At 42.9% G+C, this 14,100-nt stretch overlaps 1 protein-coding gene across 6 annotated transcripts in view; it reads left to right on the top strand.

Annotated features, from left to right (window-relative positions):
- The window catches only part of Tmtc1 (transmembrane O-mannosyltransferase targeting cadherins 1), a 215,059-nt gene that overhangs the window by 14,978 nt on the left and 185,981 nt on the right, over positions 1-14,100 (top strand). For all 6 annotated transcript variants that reach the window (XM_039108900.2, XM_039108899.2, XM_063286870.1 and 3 more), the window contains exons 2-3: positions 3,261-3,438; positions 12,818-12,891. In XM_039108900.2, coding sequence (XP_038964828.1) covers positions 3,261-3,438; positions 12,818-12,891 — 252 coding nt within the window. The remainder of the gene's footprint in view (positions 1-3,260; positions 3,439-12,817; positions 12,892-14,100) is intronic.

Raw genomic sequence — 14,100 nt, 5'->3', positions numbered from 1 at the left:
TTAGTTTTGTTGTGCCCAGTGTGTCTCAGCACCCAGCATGGTGTCGACAGGAACACTTACGGCACTGATCTCAGTCAGTTTTCTGGTGTACTTTTCTCCTCTCAGCATTGGCATTTTTTGTGATCTTTGTAAATGTGGATTCTGTAGTTTCGTTCGAGCGGTTGGCAGTGACATTAGGCAATCAGAGATAACACCAGGGCACTGTGACAGGCACTGGAGGTCTCAGTCCAGGAGGACATTGATGTATTAGTCCCCACTCTGTGTAGGCTGCAAATCCATCCCAGGCTGTCATGTATGTAGGCAGACCTCAAGATATTTTGATAAATGTCTCTGTTAAAGCATAGCTGCAGAACATCCATCACAGCCCCTCTTCTATTAAATTATGAAACGCAACCCCCTTTTTTTCTGTGCACCCATGTTGGCTTCCAGAACCAGAGATTCTGTTTGCTGTTTCTCACAGATAGGTTATGTTTGAAAATGTTGTTAGCATTTTTGTCTCACACTTACATGTGTCTCTTTTTACTCCTTTTAGTTTGTGTTATTTTACAAATAATGCTCTAAGATATGGGCATGTTGGTATGTGTATAAAAATATTTATTTTATGATGGAAATTTTCTGTGATTAGGATTGTCAGTCAGCAAGTACACATTTTCTCCCCCTTTTTTCCATTTCTCTCTCTCTCTTTCTCTCTGTGTGTGTGTGTGTGTGTGTGTGTGTGTGTGTGTGTGTGTGTTTGTGGAAGTTCAAGCTTGATGGTAGGAATCATCCTCAGTCATTCTTCTACATTACTGACTGAGCCCTGTCTCAATCAAACCTATTTAACATGACTCATACAGGTTCAGTCCTACAATCCTGACTACAAGCCCTGAGGGAATAAAGAAAGGACAGAGACACAGACATGGGTACAAGAAAGCCAGGATCAGATAGTGTTGCCTTCCCTCAGATGGACGGCACCAATAACCCCTGGTCACCCAAACCTCAGCATGTGTATTAGGTCCAGCGTGAGAGAAGGGTCAGCTCACAGCAAGTCCCCTTAGGTGCCATCCCCATGGGGCTGAGGCTTTGGAATCCTTGGCACGGCAGTGCCCATGTCAACAGAACACATTCACGAAGGGTTTCCTTTGCTCCCTGTACTCGGAGATTACCACTCTGTCTAGTCTTGCTAGCCTGTCTGCTCTGGGAAATCCCATCTCCACTTGCTTAAGGGAGAAAGCTTGTTTTGGCTTACATTCCAGAGGGATACAGTCTACAATGGCGGGGAAAGCATTGTGTAGCAGGATGATGGAACAGGAAGCTGGCTGGTCGCATTTTCATTTACATACAGGAAGGAGGAAAACAGGAAGTAAAGGGAGGTCATGAACTCTCAAACCCTTTTTTCAGTGAAATGCTTCTCCCACCAAGGAATGCACCTCCTAACTATGACCTCCTCAAATAGTGCCACCAGCTGTGGACTCTGTGCTCAAACAGATGGGCCTGTGGGGGTGACAGTTCTCACACCACCACAAACAGTAACTGTGGTGTTTAGATTCAGGTGCCCAAATGAAGCTTGGGATGTTTAAGGTTCTGAAGGTCCAAGCTCTGTACAAATCACACTGGCTATTTAGAACCTCTAAGGGTGACATTCTTGGTTGGACGTTTTGGCAAAGACATTTTTGTAAGAAAGGCAGGTCAATAGCCCTAGGATAAACACGTAGGATTGTTGTTTTGGTGTGATGGACTGAAAGCCAGGGAGTTGTGGGCCATCAACTGCTGTGACACACTGCCCCAAGGACACCCTAGATAAGAGTAATTTTTGTCTTTCGACAGGATTTTTGTGAAGGGGCTTTACTGTGTAGCTCACGTTGGTTTCAAATTCACAACAAATCTATTTCCACAACCATCCTAGTGCTGGGATTACAGGTTTGTGCCCAGAGTACCTAGCAAGAGGTTTTGTTTGGGAATCTTCTATGCCTCTACAGCAGCACTTCTCAACCTATGGGTCACAACTCCTTCAAAGGTCGAAGGACCTTGTCCCAGGGCTCACCTAGGACCATGGGAAACACAGACATTTGCATTACAACTCACAACAGTAGCAAAATTACAGTTATGAAGTAGCAACGAAAGTAATTTTATGGTTAGGTGTCCCCACAGCGTGAGGAATTGTATTAAAGGGTTGTAGCAACAGGAAGAAACTTTGCACACTACAGATCTAGTTAGCGACATTTTATCCTAGTATTAAAGGCAACTTTAGATGTCTGTAGATGTAGCTGCTGTGTATTTTGGTACCATTAAGTTTTTTTTGTTTTTTGTTTTTTTTTTGTTTTTGTTTTTGTTTTTGTTTTTGTTTTTTTTTTTTTTTGATGTTGAGCATTTGACTTCCCTTCTGTTTATGGTTCTCTTTTAGTTGGCTTACCACACTGTTAACAATCAGATTCCTAGACGGGAGGGAACTTGAATTACAAGAACAAACCCTGGTCATCCAGATGGCTCAGCGGTTAAAGGCTTTTTGCCAAGCCCGATGACCCAAAATTTGATCTTTGAGACCCATGTGGTAGAAAGAGAGAACTAGCTCCCACAAGCTATACTCTCAGGTCCACATGTGTGCAGTGGCATTCATTTGAGACTCCACTTCATCCTCTCTCCCCACCCCCCCCACCCGCACACACAAAATAAATAAACATTAATAAAAACATTACAAACACTAAATCCTCATGGCGAGTCTGCTCTCCCTGTTGCCTCAGCTGCAGCTTGTAGTAGCAAGCATTGCTAACGAGTCCCGCATGGGGAGGCAGTAGATGCAGCTTCCAGATGTAGAATGTGGAGATATGGCTCCTGGTGGTGCTGTGGCAGAGAGCTCTCGTTCATGCCTGGTTTGTCCTGACTGAGTCACAGTTGCAGTCTCCTGGTTTCTGTCCATCTCCAGTGGCCATGGCTCTGATACCAACACTTGGCACCCTCTCATGGGTCAAGTGAAAGCAAGAATGACAGGAAGGGGAGAGGGGGCTTTCATGAGCTATAAAGTGATCGCTGTCTGTCTGTCTGCCTTCCTTAAGAGGTCCAGGTGCCCTGAATAGCACCATAACTGTCTCTGTGTTGATTTCTGTAGATGAGTCAGTTCTGAGATAGGAAAAAGCTGGAAGGTCCACAAGCATGAAATGTCAAGTCACTGGAAGCTATTAGCAAATGAAGTATCTTCTTAAATGATGGCTGGATCTCTTGTGTGTATGCTGTGGCTATGGCTTGTATAGACCTCTCCACCTTTAATTTTTACTTTTTAACAGGCTAAACATATTTCTGACTGGCATGAACCCTTTCTACTTTCACGCGGTCAACGTCATTCTACACTGCCTGGTGACCCTCGTGCTGATGTATACCTGTGATAAAACAGTCTTCAAGAATCGAGGACTGGCATTCGTCACAGCTCTGCTCTTTGCAGTGCACCCGGTCCACACCGAGGCGGTGAGTATAAATGATGCCTTGAAATAATGGCCACTAACAGCCCAAACGATGTCCGTCTGCTATACCAGCTAGGCTGCTCATTAGGTCCACACCCTGTGTAGGTTTACCCTGCACCCCTTCTACTGTACCATGATGTTCTTTGAGTGTTCACATTGGCTCTGCCCAGGATGTAACTGCTTCTTTGCATAGGGGCTAAAGAGTACTCCTGATTTTTTTTTTATTTGAAAAAAAGAAAAAATTAAATCCTGCTTATAGATATCAGGGGATGTTATCCCTGACCTGCTTCATGCCTGTGTTTATGGTATGAAACTGCTTGTGCTGGGGGGAAGGGTCAAGGAAGCTAGACTAATGACGTTCTCCCAAGTTACGAAAAAGGACTTAGTGACTCACTCCATAAGAAGTCTACTTGTTTTGTGTGGGGAAGACTTTGTTCAAGAGGTATTGTTAGTTTAGATCTATGAGCCTCTTTTGAAGGTTTGGTCCATCACGCACCACATGAGATAGCGCCACAAAGCCACTGTGCCATGTCTTAGTAAAAGTAACTGATTTCCTCCGTGTGTTGCTCTGGGCAGGTAACAGCTTTCTGGTAGGGCCATTGACCCCAAGGTTTTCAGAGAATGAAGCCTTCTAGTCAGTGATGGGCACCATGGTTTTCAAACAATGGTCTGTAAAGCCAATGTGGGCACCTGGACACTTCCTTGAAGATCTGCCCAAGAGCATACTTTCAGTGAAGATACCACTTTGGCTCTCTTCTGGAGCCTGCTTTCCTTTGCCCTTCTCTCATTTGGATAAGGAATGCTCACAGATTGTGATCTGACTGTGTTCAGCAGTGCACACTTCTAAGACCCCTGTAAAGGACAGTTGATGTGTTGGTGTTGTGAGGCCTCTGTCAATTAAGGCATCATCACCAGAGAGAAGGGTTTCCTGGCTACCTCTGCCTTTTTCTTTTTTTCTTTTCTCTTCCTCCTCCTCCTCCTCCTCCTCCTCCTCCTCCTCCTCCTCCTCCTCCTCCTCCTCTTCTTCTCCTTCTCCTTCTCCTCCTTCTTCCTCTCTCTCTTTCTCCTTCTTTCTTTCTTCCTCTCTTTCTTTCTCTCTCTTTCTTTCTTTCTTTCTTTCTTTCTTTCTTTCTTTCTTTCTTTCTTTCTTTCTTTCTTTTTTGATGAAGAATATGACCCAGTGTTAGAAGTACCAGGTGGTACTCTGTGTTGATGTTGAGTCAGAAATGGAATAGTGGCTATGGGGACTCATAGAATGTTTGTTTGAACTGGCATGAGAAGTCTGATTTGATTAAGATGAGAGTAAGGATTAGTCTTGCCAATTTGGTATGTGATGGATGTTTTCCGTGAACAGAATTCTAAATTTCTAAGCCTGAGGTTTGGTGTGTGTGTGTGTGTGTGTGTGTGTGTGTGTGTGTGTGTGTGTGTTTGTGTGTTCATATGTGTGTGTTCATGTGTGTATTTGTATGTGTGTGTACGTAGTCTCTCATGTGTATATCATCTACAGGATGTGTATGTACATATATGCGAATGTATATTAGTACTAATGCATGAGGATCTAATGTACATATATATTATATGTGGGGGAAGTGATGGATAAAAATCACTTTATAAACAATTACATCATTAAGATAGTTCTCGTTACTCTTTCTGAGTATGTTAGACTGGGCAAAGTTCCTAAAGGTGGAAGAGTTTGAAGTGTAAGTAACAGTCCTCCAGCATGGCTTAGTGAAGCCGTTTTCCGTACTTCTGTAAAATGATGACAATGAGAGACTGGTTGGCAACTGCTATAAAGACTGAAGTTCCTACATTCTGTCCAAATTAAAGTCAAACCTCGCTAACTTGTCAGATTACAGATCATAAAACATTAGGTGAGACAGTAGTAGTGGTAGTTGCCCCTGACTTTGGAGTTCAAAGCATTTAGCCATGCCTGTAACACACATCCTTCTGTTCTCATCCATGGGAATAGTCTAAAAGGCGGAAACAAGGCTTAGAATTGTGTGGTACACTCTCTTACTCTTCTGAGAAAAGGTAGACCAGCTACACATACTAACGTGTACACATTCATGTTCAGTGTTTAGCTTCTTTCTGCTTTCATCACAATGCGAATTATAACCAGAATACTAATACATAACTAAAATATAATATGTAGAGATTTACAATTGTTCCAGGAAATTTAAAAATAATTAAGGGCAATAGATATAGCCCTGTGTATGAGGTCCTGAGTTCCATGTTTTGCAACACACACACACACACACACACACACACACACACACACACACAAGAATCCATGTGTATTTTCATTACAAAGAGGTAATATGATATGATAAATAAAATATATTTAAACATAGCAGTGCAATGCGTCAAGAGGAAATGCTGAAGGTGAGTAACAGTGAAGTGTGTAAGTTCACAGGATGAGAAGACTGGACAGGTTTCCATTGAAAGAAGAGCTCTCTCTAGCAGGTGTGACGGTTAGTGATCTTGTGAAGTAGAGGCATGGAGATCCAGAGTTCAAGGTCATCCCAGGCTACGTAGTGCAGAGTTCCAGGCCAGTCTGACACACGTGAAATGCCATCTCAGTAAACTTAGAAAAAAATTTAAAAAGCCCCCTTGTATTCAGACATAATACAACTGTGGCTGCTTAGGATCTCTTGGGCATAATACAGCTAAATTTTAAAATGCCAGGATTTATGGCGTATGAAAGGGTAGATTCTTTTAGTACTTAAAAGCATTCTGATAAGTTTTATGTATGAACTTAAGTAAATGAGAAATGCCTAACTTTATAATGCTCTTTGTGTGCATAATATGAAGGAAAATAACCAAAGATTTCTGTTCCTGGCAGTGTTGGTCATATAGAATGCTAGGGTGGTGTTATATTTTTGACACATTTGCAAATTAGAGTTGAAGGGCCGCACTGTACTTGGGGACAGTTATTACAGGGAAGATCAACTGAATGTGCAGTTTTAAATCATCAGCAACCTTGAGCAGTGTGATAAGGAGCTGATAGAGGTTAGGTTAGATTCTTAAAAGAAGGAAAGAAAAGCAAATCCTATTAGTAAAATGACCTTTAAAGGGGGGTTTCCAGGGGTCTTGTGCTAATACGAAAATCCTTAGTAACACAATTTAAAGAGGCACAGGTATTGAAGAGCTGGGAGAAGGGTCCTGGGAAGGTGCTTGAATTTGCAAGATGGAGCGCTGTGGAGAAGAGACAAGGAAAGCTGACCCCACCTAACCATTGACACTGTGGAGCAGAATGAAGTCTGCTGTTTAATTATAGATTGAAGTCCGGGCTTCTGGGGAGGAGGACAGAGAGACAGGAGAAACGATGCACTTCACAGACAATTATGATAAATTATTAAACATGCACAGTAAGGCACAGAGGCCTTGGGAAATCTCTCGTCTTCATTAAACAAGACTACGTACACATGGACCATATGTCATGTTATTGCAGGGAGATGGAAAATTTAAATTTGGGTGGAATTTGGTTTAGACGCGTTGATGTGGTTGTTCGTGGGTCAGCGCGTCGATGTGGTTTACTTTGTAAGTGAGGCAGTTAGCAAATAGATCATGAGTCCAGCCTTGTAGGTGCCTGGAGGTCGTAGGGGCCCCCCACAGTTTATATTCACAGAAAGTCCAAGTAAACACACAAATAGATGTGAAAGGAAGACATAGAGGAGAAGAGTTATTCACATTTAAGCTCACAGGGCGTCTTAGTCATATTTTCCAGCAAGCATTTGAAAGCATGCATATGGTGACAGCAGGATCGTGTTCAGCGGGGCAGGGAGTGAAGAGGACCAGACTACCTCATTTAAGCCCTGGAGATTCTTGGGCAGGTTTCCCAATTTTGTATTTCTTTGAAATTTTGTGCTTTTCTGAATTCTGAATCATGAAGGAAAAAAAAAGAAACCAGCAGAATCGGGAAAATCATTGTGATTCTCCTATGAACGTTTACATCTGGTCATCATAGCTATCTCTGGTTTGCAGGACTGAAAGCAAGAGCAGAGGAAGCAGGCACGCAGAGTGGGGAGATTAAACCCAACATGTCTAGAATCAGAACAGGAGGGCTCAGGAGAAAATTGGCTCTGATCTAATCAGCCAGTCTGGCTCCTGGCTGTTCCCACATGTTTCATTCACGTTCCCGGCCACGTCTGAGGCTAATGGAGCTCATTCTGGCAGATAAAGTAAATATTCGTAACTCGACACAGAGTCTACTCATAACAAACCCTGTCAATAGCATTCCTAAAATAACACAATATAACCCGAAGGCAAATGAAGTTCTAATGGTCATTTTCTGTGTGTGGTTTTGTTATCCCGGCTAACAGGTCCACATATCCATTACAGCTCGATGCCCATAACCTGAAAAATCTCAAATTCCACATTCTCCAAAGCCTGACACTTTGAATATTGACGCGGTGTCACAACCGGGTAACTCCTCACCTGCCCTGGTGTGACAGGTCACACAGTTGAAAGGTGGTCATAACTAAAGTGTTGTATAAGGTCACCCTCAGACTTTGTATATAAAGTATATGGAAATACAGATGGATTTTGTGTTCAGTCCTGGGTCCCATCCCCAAGATAATCTCATTGTTTGCACATGAAGATATTCTAAAATCTAGAGAGAGGTGGGAGAGAGAGAGAGAGAGAGAGACAGACAGACAGACAGACAGACAGACAGACACAGAGACAGAGACTTGCCTGTTTTAAATTCTATTCAGTCATATTCACTAGCACTTTCCAGCATTTTAACCACGTTTTAACACAACACCCCCTGGTGATGAAGGCCGGCACTTCTGGCTGAGGAAGGTGCATACATTTCTACTCACCATGAGTGAGCGGCCCTGTTGCTTTCTTGTATCAGAGCTCTGGCGAGTTCGGCTGCCATTGCTATAGCATCACCCACCTTATCTTCCACCTCTGCTGCTTGGTGTCCTTCAGCAGTCTCACTGCTGACAGCACATGTCAGCCCTGTCCCTACTGCACCCCCCTTCCAGAACCACTGCAGGGTCTTCTACCCTCCAAGAGGAATGCGTGTTACTGCCTCTCCCAGTTCTGCCTGCTTCCCGTTCCCCAGTCTCAAGCTCCTGAAATCTTCTCTGCCTATCTTTAACTCTCAGATTTAGAGCCAGCCCTTCTGTGATGCTTCCTAGATCTGGTAGCCAGAATGAATCCTTTCTCTTTTCTGGCAACAACTGCTCCATGTATCCTATTTAATACCCTCTTCTGACCCCAGCAGGTGTTAAAGTCCCTGAGGCAGGCAATTGCTTTCCAGTTGGCATAGTACCTTCTAGTTCTCGATCCCTGGAACAAGACCACAGTGAACAAACATGGTGACATTGACTAACAGAGCAACAGGAAATGGCCACTGTAGCCAAGCAGTTGATAGGGATGGTCACTTTGTTTTAGATGTTAAACGCTTTGCTCAAAGAGCTCAGCTCAATGGGAGCATTTACTGTGTCCTTTGTGGTTTGGCCTAGAGAGGAACCTGTTAAGATCAGCACTAACACTGTCACACCCTCTATTAACTTCTGCTAATGGGACTCAACATTATGATGTTATTGTTGAGGTGAACTCTTACTCTATAACCCAGGCTAGTCTTGAACTCATGACCTTCCTGTCTCAGCCTTCCAGTGCTGGGATGATAGATGTGAGTCAGCATGCCCAGCTGGTATATTCTTTATGTGTTTGTGCATTCAGCTGTCATAGTCTTGATCTTTCCAGATTGGTTAAGAGTAAGAAGCAGGAGTTCAAGATGCTTTACAGACAATAGTTATGCCTGCCTAACTTGTGACTGCTGTACTCCACCTTGCTATACCCAGAATCAACTTGTAAGCTTTGCTATTGGTCACATCATTCGTTCTGGGATGGGCATCCTTCTAGGTTTAGCCCAGGACTTCATGACAGGCTAGGTGGGTTGTACCTTCTTGAACTCATGCTGACTTAAATGTTCCAAGACAGCAGTGATCACTAAGCCCATCTGCACCTCACGTGTGACTTGTGCACAGTCATCGCTCAGATAGGGCCTTTTACCTCAGAGCACACTGTCACTGCCTGCGTCCCTGGAGTTAGCTTCTTTAACATAGCTCTCAAGCTCCTTATAGATTAGCCAATTAGTGAACACTGCATGTGGTCCAAGTAGCCATGTCAGATCACAGCTTTCAGCTGCTCTTATGGTTCTCGGTTTGTGTCCAGGCATCTCATAGCGTAGGATGGATGATTTGAAACTTCCCCAATACATAACCTGCTATGAGTCCATATGTATACATAGATTTTATATAGCTGATAGACATGTTAAGCTGGCCAATAAAGTTAAATAAAGATACCATGAAGGTAACTTTTCAAGTGAAAAGACAGTTTCTATGAGCCACACAGAAAATGCTATCCTGGAGTTAAGAGTTCCTCCTTCTCCAAAACCTGCTTGATGCAGCGCCTTCCTGTCACCTCATTGGCAGCTGCAGTCAGGTGTTAACGCATGAACTAACTAGTGACTCAGCTGAATTTCAGAAGTCAGAAGCTCTCTTCCACACTGACGTCACTGCCTCTGTACAGTGTGCTTATAACATGGGTTTTGATGGTTCACATTCCCTGAACCTATGGACCCTTGGGTCGTCTCTAATGTGAGTGACAATGTTTTTGTGTGTGAATGATCAGCCTTACTCATGGCCCACGTAAACAGCTCCTGGCCCAGCTCTTCCTTGGAAGTTGTGTTGGTTAGAGTCATCTGTGAAGGAGGAACACACAAGCCAGAGTCATCTGGTTCTAAGGCAAGCCATAAGTAGTCAATTGATGTGGAAGGGCCCAGCACACTGGGTGAGGTGCCACTCTTGGTCTTAGGTGTTATAAGAAAGTAGGCTGAACAGGTCTTGGAGAGCTGAATTTTCCATGGCTTCTATTCCAGTTTCTGCTTGTAGGTTGCAGCCTTGAGTGCTGCTGTGAGGTGAAATAAACCCTTTTCCTCCTCATGTTTCTTTTGGTTGTGGCACTTTAGGTCACAGCGATAGAAAGCAAACTAGAACACAGATATTTTTAAAGCTATGTTCCTATTTCACCTTTACAGTTCTGTATCTTAGATTAAAAAACAAACAAGCAAAAACAAAGGGAAATACACGCACATCTTATGGAACAAAGTAGCATTAGAGCTTGCAAACTATCCCTCTCCTCCCTGCATGACCCTGTATGCCCATTGCAGCCTCCTATACTGCACATGGAAAGCTAGCGTTGAGCCTAAGGCTTACCCTGGCTCTGTTCTTTATCAAGGCTTTGCTGGTTTTAACTTCTGCCGATTTTGTTTTGTCGTTTCTCTCTTCCTCCTCTATATAAAAATATTGTTTGTTTTCTGCAGCAGTTAGAGAGAGTTACATAATTCATGCCCCTTTAAACATCAATAATTCAGTTGTGTATTTCCCAACACAGAGAGCATTATTCATGGTTCTGGTTTCGTCTCTTCTAGTCCTGAAGACTGTCTTTCTGTCAAATGATGTATAAATTTCAATACGATTTGGAGTTTATATTAAAAAGTATATAACATAAAGTTTTGAATATGTTTGAATGCAACTTATAAATGTTATATGAATATACACTCTATGGTGTATAACACAAATATTTCTTAGCAGCATAGTACATTAAAATTTATGCTTTGAAAATAAAAATAATATATTGTATTTAAATAAATAAAATATAATTTAAATGTATGAAATTTAATATGAATATATAATGCACACATACACACATACACACATACATACATACATATATTAGACCTATAAGTTTATAATTTCATATTATAAATTATAAGTAGCAACATAATTAGGAGTCATGATAAAAATCAGGTATAATACAGATATAATAAAGTCTTAATGTACATTGATATGCTATAATTTAGAATATGTATTTACATTTAATAACATGTACATTTTCATTCTCACAAATGTGATCAGGTTATACATCCTCAGCTACAGTCAGGCCTGCATGGTGTCTTTGTGAGGAGAGATCCCAGTAGACATAATGTTCTGTCTTACAACTCCACAGTGTCTTCACTCTTTTTATTTTCCTGAAAATTAAGTTGGTGAGGAAATGGTTTGAAGTCATGAGGATACCTCGCCTCTCGGATAACTTACATGTCCTAGGTTTGCCTTCTGCTATTCACTGCTTATATTCACTCAGCAGTGCTGAGGATTGAACCTGTGGCCTTGACCTTGCCGGCTGAGTGCTTCAACGCCACCGAGCTGCACCCCCAGCCTGATTGATGTTTCTGATTTCTTGCTCTGCATGACATTTTTGGTTCTGGAAGCAGATGGGCATGTTCTAGCTTCACTGCTCTTACACACACTGACAGGCAGAGCAGAGTCTCCCTCATTCGTTCGTTAGTTTGCTGTTTGTGTTTGTGTAACTTGTAACCTTTGTTACCCATGTGTCTCAATGTACATTGTGGGTTTCTGTGTTTTTAATGGTTTATAATGCATTATGTTCCTTGTTTATTTTAGTCATGTTTTCTCAGGTTTGTTCACTGAGAGCCCCATTAGATTTTTTTTCCTTTCGATTAACTTTTTTTTTTTTTGAGTGATTTGTGCCCTCACATGAGAAGGTGACCCTGCTGCTCTTGAGTCTCCCCAGGGCTTAGCCTTAGTGTCAGACCCTTTTCCAGGGAGCCAGTGTTTGTCTGAGATGGGTCAGTGGACTACGGGGCATTGACAGACCTGTGAGACTGTACACACATACATCAGTACACACACACACACACCTGTGCACACACATATACACCTATGTGCACACACATATACATCTGTATGCACACATATACATCTGTATACACACACACATACACACACACACACACACACACACACACACACACACACACACACACACACACGTACTTTCTGGCAACCAGGAGACCCCTCATTGGTAAAGTATTGATTTCACTGCTTTTGTTTTCCCTCCACTCAGCGAATACTCTGTGACCCATCACTACCCCTGTACTCAAGGAATATCACAGTGTCTGACACTCTGTGTTTCATGGTAAAGTTTATTGAGACTCAAATCCAGGCCATTGCACAGTCTAGTCAAGCACTCTACCCCTGAGCTATGCCCACAACCCTTAAAGAATGTTTTAATAAATCAATAACTGAACAAACTTTTATGCTGAGAATTGATCCTCTGGAAGAGAAATTAGAAGTAAGGTTCAGTATGAAAATTCCCACCTCGCATTCCTCCTTTTCTCGTTCTTTAAATGTGGAACGTGTGTAATAATGAGAGGTGGTTGCTCGATAGATTGCCATCCACATACTTTCCGCTATGCTGGTCCCAAAGTCAAATGCACTTCCACAAGATACTGTGACAATAACTTTCCAAGGCTTACAGTCTTCATTGTGTTCACTGTATTCTAGGTGGCTGGCATCGTGGGCAGGGCTGATGTACTAGCATGCCTCCTGTTCCTGCTGGCCTTTCTCTCCTACCACAGGTGAGTGGGGCTAAGTAAACGGCTCTGTGATTTGGCCACATACTGCCGCATGTACACTAAACCCCTGCTTGATCAGAGAGAGGCTCTGGGCTATAACAGGTGGGTGTCAGGGATAAAAACCATCTTTTCACCCAGTGTTGAACTGTTGCCTTCCAGCCCCATTCTGAAGCATTTAATATCCTGTGCACGTGTGTGTGTGTGTGTGTGTGTGTGTGTGTGTGTGTGTGTGTGTGTAAATCTCTACTCGCCCAGTCCCAGGATTACAGGCATGCTGTTCATCTTTTGTTTGTTTGTTTGTGTTTTAATATGTGCTAGGGATTTGTGTACCAGGCATGTTACCTCCTGAGCGTTTCCCTAACCCTGACATCAGCTTTAAAAGACTACCATGCCCTCACTGGGGATCCAAGTGTTGCTTACCTTTTTCTATAGTTTTACAATAGCCACTCACAGTTATATAACACGGTTGACTAGGAAGTATTGCTTCTTAGCTGTAGTTTGGCACTTTAGAATCCTTCTGTCAAAACACAGGAAACCTCTATCATATTTTATCTTTATCCCCAAAGCGAAGACATTTCAACAGACCCGTGACATGTCCACAGAGAGAATAAGTTAGTAAAATGTGAGTTTGGACAGAGGACTCAGAGCGTCTCCCAAAAGAAGGCAGGTCATGGAGAGATCCTGGCCAAGAATCCATAAACTTGGCCTTTGGATCAAGTCACTGACCTGTCACTCACAAAACCCACTTACTTAAGAACACTGTTCTCAACCTGTGGTGCTTAATTAGCAACAACTTCCCTTCTTCCTCTAATACAGCAGTTCTTTGGCACACTGTGGCCCAGATAGCTGAGAGAACAGCCTAAGAGAGGAATTCTTTATTTTGGCTCAAAGTTTGAGTCATGGCTGGTTGGCCTCAAACATTCAGACAGAGCACAAGAACGCATGACAGCAAATACTCAACCTTGTGGCAGACAGGAGAGAAATGAAGCGATTTCAGGTCCAGAGCATGGGATGGCCTCCCAAGACACACGCTCAGTGCCACTTCTCTGAGCAGGGCCCACCTTCCTCAATTCCTCCATTTTCTACTGGCATTTAGTAGATAGAGAGGAAATATGCACCTGCAGGATGCCCTGCAGGACACAGGACAGGCCTCACAATGAAGAGTTCTCTGGCAGGGAAATGCCAGTGTGGCAGTGGCTGAGGACTCTGGTA

The sequence above is a fragment of the Rattus norvegicus genome, chromosome 4 (genome assembly GCF_036323735.1).
Source record: "Rattus norvegicus strain BN/NHsdMcwi chromosome 4, GRCr8, whole genome shotgun sequence".
In the NCBI taxonomy this organism is placed as follows: domain Eukaryota; kingdom Metazoa; phylum Chordata; class Mammalia; order Rodentia; family Muridae; genus Rattus; species Rattus norvegicus.
This window is presented reverse-complemented; position numbering and strand designations above follow the sequence as displayed.